The sequence below is a fragment of the Pelophylax lessonae genome (genome assembly GCF_965119305.1).
Source record: "Pelophylax lessonae genome assembly, chromosome: 1".
Lineage (NCBI taxonomy): Eukaryota > Metazoa > Chordata > Amphibia > Anura > Ranidae > Pelophylax > Pelophylax lessonae.
In genome coordinates, this window is record NC_138768.1 from 497,231,956 (window position 1) to 497,242,117 (window position 10,162).

Genomic DNA, 10,162 nt, shown 5'->3' on the forward strand with positions numbered 1-10,162 from the left:
AAATACTCTCTTCCTTTAAAGAAATTATACTCCATACCACTAGAAAAACCAAATTCATATTTTCTTAGTATGTCATTTGCTGTAAACTTTGTGCCTCAGGTGCAGCTCTGGGCACTAAGGGGGAGGCAGTGCCGGGGAGTGGCATATATGATTGTAGCATTATTCTTAACTACTGCTGTCTGTGCCTTCATATTGTGTCAGAGGGCGTGTTTCACAAGTGGTAAGCATTCACTAGTAGTGTATGACCGCTGTGGGCTCCTACCTGTCATTTCAAACAATAGATGGTACAAACAAGGCTAATATTCAGCTGTAATGTCAGAGTAAACAGAGCATAAATAGAGTCATCCAATCTGTTGGGCCAGTTGGTAAGTGACAGTTCCTTATTGCAGTTCCAGTCAATATGAATGGTGGTTGCGGGATCATTAAGGCAGGTAGCTAAAACTAAGGTTAGCCATCACCCAGTTAAATGGTCCAGCGCGTGCTACGTTGTATAATTTTTTAATTTACAAAGGTAGGTATTTTCAGTACTGTTAGTAGACTTAGTAAACTGACACTGATGGGTGCTACAGACAGATACTGAGACTTGATGATTTCTAGAATGCTAACATTTAATTTGGAGGTCCATGATTTATAGTTACGCCCCTGCCATTTTAAACATTTTTGATCTCTGTAAAAAAAATTCTAGGTACACTAGATAAATTGGGAAAATTACATTTCTGCTAGTGGAAACAGATTAAACCATATATTTACCACTTTCCCTTCTGTAATCATTACATCATAGCAGCTGTTTAAGCAGAAAACAATGAGTAGCATATGCAGTGTTTATGACACATTTGCTACAGTTCATTGGACAAGGCATGAGATTCTTGTCATAAGCTTCCTATTTTTCGAAGTTCAGCAGATTCTGATTAAGTGGACAGATAAATACAAACACCGTGAGCTCTAAATCCGACTAAAGCACAATTACAGCCTTAAAGCTGAAGATCTTGTTAAGCGCCTCACAGGCAATTAGTTGTAATTAGGACAAGGTTTGGAATATGATTTGTGATGGTTCATTGTAAGAACAGCAGAAGCACAGCGGAACTGTTAACTAGCATAAGAAAGCTCTATGCATCAAGTCATAGGATTATAAAAGTAATAAGGCAGAAAAATAGAAACTCAGATAAAAGTGCCAGTGCAAATAAAAAAAATGAAAAATATATGACTTGGTCCAGAATACAGTGAAACCAGCCAGAGCATAGATTGCCAGTTATTATATATATATAGTACATAGACTACTTTCATTCCACAGCGACACTGAACAAAATAACTATAATGTATGTGAAAAATGTTTTAACCATTATTTTATCAATATATTGAAAAAAATTTTTCATGGTGAACTATATTAATGTTGGTGTTTTGTCATCAAACTAATTTACTGCTCTGATAAGATCCTCATCATAAATGTAGTTTTGTTAAAGTGGTTCTAAAGGCAAATGTTTTTTTTTACCTTAATTAATTCTCTGCATTAAATTAAAAAAACACTTCCAATGCCCGAGCCCCCCTCCCTAAACCGCCATTGTAGGCTTCCTTTTAAAAATGCTAGCTGTCTCACTGGGTCTAAAATTACTGTAACAGTCTTAGAACATGCAGGCTGCAAGCTAATTCAGAAAAAAAGTTTAAAATGTAGCATTTTAATAGGAAGGGCAGCAATGTCAGCATATAAACATTTCGTGTCCTTTTAATATGCACTCTATAAAGTTTTAGGTCAACCTTGCTCAGACTGGCATACATGGTAATTCACACATTCCACACCCAAGCTGAAGTTTTGGATAACTAATAAACAGCCAAAACAGTTCTTTTGCACCTTCCATCAAATGCTTGCCAAGATGCTTTCATTTTACCAATTCATGGAACTCTTCAGTGTGAAGTACATATATAAAAATATATTGAAAATGTTACACAAATGGAGCTACATAAAATAAATATTTGACATGTTTGCCATAATGAATCCAATTTAGGATTTGTTTTTGAGATGCTCTATAACTTTTCAGAATATTATATGTAATGAGGAAGCTGATGCCAAGGCCAAATTATTGGTACAGCAAGAGACCTTTGTGATTGGTGCTGAACATTTTCCACTAAAGGCCACATTTGATTAAGATTGGAATGAACATGGAGAGAAGGGCACCAGATGCAAAACCTTTGGTTAGCACAAGGCAGATTGCAGAGGGGTAAGTGAGGTGAACATCCAAGCACAGACGATACCCTGTTGAAGACAGAAGTTTGTGAATTAAAATAAATCAGAAAAGAAAACAGCAAAGTGATCATCAATAATATATTCTAAACATTGGGTGGGGTTCAGTTTAAAACTCAGTTTAAAGAGCAATATTGATGTGCAAAGTGCATTACAGCTGGCCATACATGTAACAATTGATTTACCAAAAACTACTGTATGTAGTGTGCCAACCTACTTGACTGAATATAAATTTAATTGATTGTTGATGTAGGCCCTTGTAAAAGATGAGATTTGCAGAGGTTGTACAATTAAATTTCAGTCTGTGTGACCATCTTTCTTTTTGGCAGCTAAATACATAGGAAGATCCAGTACATACACTGCCTGGCCTAAAAAAGTTGCCACCAGGAATATTAACTAAGCAACTAACTAAACTTAGCATGCAGTATATATCCTATTGGGTAGTTACTGCATGTGCCCAAAGAATGAGGTCAGCTGACTACCTGAATATACTAAATGATCAGGTTATTTCATCAATGCATTTTTTTTCCCTGATGGCATGGGCATATTCCAAAATGACAATGCCAGGATTCATCAGGCTCAAATTGTGAAAGAGAGGTTCAGGGAGCATGAGACATCATTTTCACACATGGATTGGCCACCACAGAGTCCAGAACTTAACCCCATTGAGAATCTTTGGGATGTGCTAGAGAAGGCTTTGCACAGTGGTCCGACTCTACCATCATCGATACAAGATCTCGGTGAAAAAGTAATGCAACACTGGGTGGCAATAAATCTTGTGACATTGCAGAAGCTTATCGAAACAATGCCACAGCGAATGCATGCCGTAATCAAAGCCAACTAAATATTAGAGTGTGTGATCTTTTTTTTGGTGGCGACTTTTTTTTTGGCCAGGCATTGTATACGATATGTGAACTGCTTTATCTGCCAAATCTATTGGAATTTGGGAATTTCATTTGACACACCTCTGGAAGTCACTAGTTCACTATTTCTGGTTTAGCATCACTGCTACCTGGATCAGTTTCACTGCTTCCTAAGTTACCTCCAGCTCGCTGAAATGATAATGCTGATTCACTGTCCAATGAGGAGTCTCTGAGCAGAGAGATAACATAGGAAGCTACTTTGCTGAACCAGAAAGATTATTGCTTGGCCAGAATTCAGAAACTACACATGTCTGGGTGTACATTGTGGAAAAGGTAGATAAATATCAATTCTGGATATACTTAACTGCAAATCCTTTGCCAGGTTAGACAGCAAACAAATATTGATTTTTCATTGAGTATTTATGTTTGCCTGGTGCCTTGCTTTAATTTATCTGACTGTAGTGAACTGAAATCTGATTGGATGTGCAACATCATTGCTTATGGCATATTAGTCAGCTGACCTTGGGTGTAAACATATTTTCATTGTTTTTACAGACAACTTTGTACATGTTCAAAGCCTAACTAAATGCTGTGGATTCAGAGCTCTAGGAGAGGTGTCCCTCAGCTCCCAAAGATCAATTTACCCATATAGGAGGTTTCTTAGTTTTGTGTAGCTCTTTATTTAATATGTGCAACTCCTGATGAGAATCCACAGACTTGAGTTAGTACAGAGAGAAAATGTGAAATAGTTGCTGGAGAGGACACATTGCTATATCTTAAGAAGAAAACCTTTGAAAATTGTCAATAGCCTATGCATGTTTGTATTAATTTGTGATGTAAATCCAATCATAACTGAATAACTATGACTCCCTTTACTTTCCAATTTTGGGATGTTATTGCCCTGCAAATAGAGTAGGTATTTTTCATCTACTACACTACTTCTAGGGGGAGACTATGTTTGCAAATTACACACGGCTTCCCCAGTCATATCAGGGAAGGCCAGGGAATGTGAGCAGTGGTGCCTGGATAGAATGCAGAGCCTCCAACAGTTCAGAAGAATAGCATCACTATATGCAACACACCAGCAACCTAAAATCTGAAATTAAAGAAAGCCCCAATCATTTCAGTTTTATATGACAAACTTAATCCTAGTATGCAATGGAATGATGCCACTGTCTCTTTCAGAGAAATCTAGGGCTGCCATTGCTGATATCTTAATAGTTGCCTGGCTGTTATGCATACCACAAGCTACATAACAATCACTACTGTCTGCATTTTTTTCCATAACTGTAGATTTAATCATTTTTATCAGATATTCCCTAAAGCCCATACATTTTTTAAGGTTTTTTTTTTTAGAAATAAAAAAGTTGAGAAAGAATGGCCTAAACTATCACATATGTTGCATTCTGTTAACTGAAAACAACTTACTTGGTAAAGACTGATGTTCAAGAGTGTACAACACAAAAAATGTAATCTTAAGGCTTTGGGTATACTTCATATTCCCAGGGTTCACCTCACCACACCTGCTTTGCCGATGTAATTGACCCAACCTGGCTGCCAGGTACATCGGTTCATATATAAAACATTAATGTATTTTATTTAACTTGTTTTCATTAATTTCACTTATCATCTTTTGTAGTATTGTATGATAGGGTTTAGAGGTTTTCTTGTTATATTGGCCACATCCCTATATTGCAACCTTTACCAAGAATTGTGATTCCCCCATGGGGTGGGACTTTAAAGTATTATGTGATTCTGTGTTCGCTTTACTATAGGGAATTTTAAATATTATTTTGTGTACCCAATTTACTGTATCTTTAATAAACTTTATACATTTTTACAAGAAAAACATATACCCTCTTGAGCCTTTAAAGTCCCACCCATGGGGGAAATAACAATTCTTGGTAAAGTTTGTAGTATTGTGTTAACAAATGTAGTAAATTACAAAAGAAAGTCTTTATTTTATTTGCAAAAATTTTTTCCATGTTTTGTCCCATAAACATAAATTTGATGTTGTTTTAATTGAACAAATTTTGCACATTGTTTTTGCAGAACTATTAGTTTTTTTACATGGTCACTTGTAAGTTTTTTTTTTTTTTTTTACTTCCTTTTGTCTAACAAACGCATGAAAAATACATTTTTTGACAAAAACAAATTAGATACAGTATAACATTTCAGTACAATAGCTAACAAAATGTTATTGCCCAATCAATAGCAACGTTTAAAATTCTTCTGCTTCATAAAGGGTATATAGGTTTGGGATTCATATATATAATGATTATATTCAGTATGTTATTTTTTTTTGGTTTTTTTTTTGTATACCATATTTATATTTTTCTTCTTGTTTATTTGCAGACATGGGCATCCAGCAAAAAAATGACAGCGACATGTCTTTGGACAAGCAATAGCTCTGCCAGGTTTATTTAAAATATTTTAAATTTAAATAATTTACATCAATGATCTAAAATATTTCTGCAACTGCTCAACCAGTAAGTATGCAGATTTGAAAAAAGTAATTTATATATAGTAGGTAATGCTATTATTGCATGTATTAAAAGCTATCAGAATACAATATTTCTTGTGATAGATTTACTTACTCTGAGGTGTAACTGAGCCCTTAAGCTACAATGAAAGAGATAAATCATGGCCTAACTACATATTGTCATTGATAACATCTGCCATAATAACAGTTCTCTTACAGAATAAACACAATGTTGTTTCACTAAAGTGTATTCTAAACATTGGCATTGAAAGCATCATGATGATGCTTGCGTTCGTAAAATAAAGGTGGAAGGCATATTCTTAAATCAGGATCAGATTTGGACCTTCTTGAGGCAAATTAATCATTACTATCTTTAAAAACATCACTGTTATGGTACTGGCTGGCCGGCCGGCCGGACAGCCAGCATTCTTAAGTCCTCCGGCCCTGCATCTCCTCCCTCTTCCTGGCCAATGACCAGTAAAATCGCTTCTCTTTTTAGCCAATCAGGAAAGGGGTCTCATGACCCGCTTCCTGATTGGCTGGGAGGAGAATCAGTGTGATAATATTCAATATTAATTTGCTATTGTAATACAACTGGGTGGGCTCAGGGCTCAGTGCTCTGCGCCTCAAGCCCACCATTTTTTGAAGCCTATTATTGCCCCTTGTGCTTAAAAAAAAACCCTATTGGAATCCATGCATCCGGAACATTGCATGTAGATTAGGGGGCCGGATGCATGGATGGGGGGGGGGCGGCACCCCTGCGCCCCCAATGGACAGGCCGCCACTGAATGTCCCTGTTTTTTTTTTTTTAAGATTTGTCCATATAAATAGGGTCATAACTAAAAATAATGAGATCACCCAAAACGTTTAATGCCCTCCATTCTTTCTCTGAGAGCCTTTTAGGATGCTAAGTAAGCTGCATGCAAAGTGTGCCATGGTGACAAGTGGGAGACTGCTATGAGCAAAACTGCACTGGAAAGCCTTCCCTTGACAAACTTCCTATTACAGAGGTAAATATTAACCTGAAGACACTTAGAGACTCCTATAGAAAAAAAGTAAATGCCCTGGAAAGCAATGATGAAAGATATACACTGCCCTAGACAGAGAGACACAACCACAAATAAAAACAATTACTTACTTACTAAGAGAGCTGCGCAAGGAAGCATCCTGATAATTTCTCAACCAAAAATGACTGCACAAACACATTCAGTGAACCTCGGATGTCAATTTCAGGGAAATGATTATTTTGATTATTTGCATTCAATCCAGGCTTAGTAAGGAATAGCATTTTTTCTTTGCAGCTCTGTATCAGTAATTTCCATCACATCACTAATGATAATTCTACCTTCCCACATACCACCAATGCTGGGGCAGGCTTTCTTACACGGACTACCAATATAATGAGCAAAGTGACTCTTTAAACACCAGGATTCATAGTATGAACCTGGGCTGCTGTAGCAGTAGTTATGGCTTTGCATATGATTCATGATAACAATATATATCTACAGATGTGGACTTTATACAATTAAAATTGCAATTCTGGACATTTCAAGTGTAATAGATTTCACCTGGTTGCAAGATTCCAGACAGCAAATAATGGCATATTTTAAGCGTCCTTCATGCTTTTGATTTCTAAGCAGTGTGTTACACCACACAGTTAATTTCAAGTGTTACCATGCATTGCATTAGGGCAGCCCATTCATTTTGAAAAGGCTGCCAACATATGAAAAATGCACAAAAAAGAGGATTTCTAATTTTTCTTTTTTTTTTTTTATAGCAATACACTGCACCAAAATGTACAGATGGTTCCTATCTGTGTATTGTGGTGCTATCCAACACACACATGTGCATTGGAGTTTCATTCAAAATGAAATGCACCACGTTGCAAAACACTGGCAATTATGCATTACTGTGTTTTGTGGTAACATATGAAAGAACATATTTTATTGCATTTTTACAAAACAAAATGGTGTGAAGCTGGCCCTAAACATGGCTGCCTATTGCCTAATTTCCTGATCATTCTGGATATGAACATATCACATTTTTTCCTTACATACCTTGTAACAAATGCATTCATTTTTTGCACAGTGTTTTTAGTTTATTCATGTTTCAAATGGTAATAGTGTACACAAACACTGTAAACAATTACCTGCGGATACGTCTTCTAGTCCTGCGGCGCTGATAATCTCCTCGAGAAAAAGCTTCCATGTTTGCAGGATGAACAGTCCAGTAATGTCCTTTTCCATTATCACTACGTCCTGCCTTAATGAAGCACTCGTTTAAGGAAAGATTATGGCGGACACTATTTCTCCAGCTTTTGTCCTAAGTAAAAAATAATTTTTTGTAGTCAAAGGCATTGGTAGCATCACAAAATGCTGGTAAGTAAAAAAAAATGTATTATGTAAAAATAAAAGGACCCCAGGCAAATTGGGTTAGTTTACAACATACTAAAGGAGTCAAAACTGTTCTTGTAGAAAACTGTAGGTTTACCTTGCTTAGTAAAAAAGGTGAAGCTGTGTTCCTTTTCACCATCTAATCATGATACAAGAAAAAAAAATCCAATTTCCATCTTTCTTCTAGATGCTTGGGCATTCACTGTGAACACAGCTTTACCTTATTTACCTTCTACGTGAATTTTGAGTTCACAAAGTAAAAATCCTCTACTTATTTAGTAATACAACCCAAATGAATCAATACATTCCAAAACCACAAATAGGAAAGCAGATACCTCCTGTATTGAATTGTTTTGTAACTTTACTGTCTGCGCAACCTGTTGGCGCTATATAAATCCTATATAATAACAATAATTTTAATACTTACAAAATAAATGTTTAGGAAAAGAAAAGGGATCCAGCAGGGAAAGACGAAACATATAAACCATTAATATCACAATGTGTATGAGTTTATAAATCTAGGCTTTATTCAGCCTAGATTCAATAGCTAATAATATTAAAGAGCATGCCACACACCATATGGGCTTTTGGGACATGTGTTTTGATTCAGGGGGAGAGATACTCATCTGGCTTAGTCATATAGGCATGTAGAGGGGAACTAAAACTACCTTAAAATCCTACATTTAACATCTAGTAACCCTCAGCAATCACTTAAATAAATTGACCCTATTTTTTCAAGTCAATCATATAATTAAACTCAATTATAACAAAATGGGAACTAGTTATTTCTGCTAGTTAAACATGCAAATTTAGAAAGCTTTAATAAAAACAACATTAATAGTTCCTTGCTAGCAAACAAAACAAATTTAAAAGATGTGTTCTAGTTTCTAAGGTTTAATGATTTGTTAGCAGCTATGGATACCTTAACTATTTAATGATTGTAATGTGTACCTGGTTGTGGTAAAATGGGTAAGTGTCCATGATCCACTGATATATATCACTTAATTGCAGCCTTTTTTCAGGAGTGGACAAGATAGCTTTTGAAATAAGAGCTATGTACGATTGGTTTGGTTTTTCAATAAGATTATTCTTTTCTTCACGTTGATTATTTTCAGAATGTACAGTCTTTTGTTTTAACTGACAACCTGTTATAATTTTCTCTTCAGGTGTGATGCTAGCAGATTGTGTACCTGCCTCTGATTGAATGACGATATTGGGATTCACACTTTCCCTTTTATCATTACTCTCTGGCTTCAGTATGTTCTCTCTTGTATGGTGTTTAACCATTTTTTCCTTTTCTTCCGACTGACTTGATCTTAGTGCTGTATTTGAGTATAACCTTTCTTTGGATTTGTCTTGGCTAGGTAGGGTTCCAAAGTTCCGCATATCTTCTTCCTCGGGCTGTGATGTCCAACCCATCAGTGCCTCTATGAGAAAAGAAGCTCCAGTAGTATTTACAGAAGAGGACATTCTTTCAGCAAGTTCTCTATAGTAAGTACCTAGATTGTTTATATTTGTATTCCAGGTGGGTTCTTTCTGTCCAGCTGGATGTTTGACAACTAACTGTCTTTATAGCTGTTCTTCATGCAATAGAAGCACATTACTACTACTGATAAGTGTGCCTGTTTATCCTTTCAAGTCTTATTCTGTGAGGATTTACACTCTAATCCTGCAAATAACATGATTAATGCAGAAGCCAAACACAAAGCCACATATCCACCTTGATGTTCCACAAACTGAACATACTTATGCCAAAACATATCAAGCAGACAGTAATCAGCACAGCAGATAACCAAAGACCTTCACTTTTACGGAATGTTTCACTGTAGCAAAACAATCTCTGCATTAATATAAAATAGTTTAATTCTTTATAAAGGCAAAACCTTTTTCCTTTTTTCAGTTTTGGATAGAGTGGGAAATAAGGATTAGCCTCTGCCAAATTTTTGACATCTATGTCCCAACCAGGAAGACTAACTCCTATATTGGTTGTTGTGACCATTGAAAGAAAGTAGGGCCCCTTCCACATGTGGTGGACTCCGCCAGGTGTCCACCTGCTTAGTGGGGAATCTGTCCACTGGACCCCGCTGAGCAGGCGGATAGCTTGTCCATGTCTGCTCTGCTTATGCGGAGCGGACACAGACACAGTCCGCTGTCCTCTATGGGTGGTTGGATGTAAACAGACTGCCTG

At 36.4% G+C, this 10,162-nt stretch overlaps 1 protein-coding gene across 1 annotated transcript; it reads right to left on the reverse strand.

Annotated features, from left to right (window-relative positions):
* Positions 1 to 2,037: 2,037 nt before the first annotated feature.
* LOC309544603 (uncharacterized protein) lies at positions 2,038 to 9,444 on the reverse strand (the record flags this gene model as incomplete). The annotated part of the gene is made up of 3 exons (XM_082243509.1): positions 2,038 to 2,248; positions 7,731 to 7,903; positions 8,926 to 9,444. The coding sequence occupies 3 exons, from the start codon at positions 9,442 to 9,444 to the stop codon at positions 2,038 to 2,040; spliced, it is 903 nt and encodes a 300-aa protein (XP_082099635.1).
* Between the last annotated feature and the right edge of the window lie 718 nt (positions 9,445 to 10,162).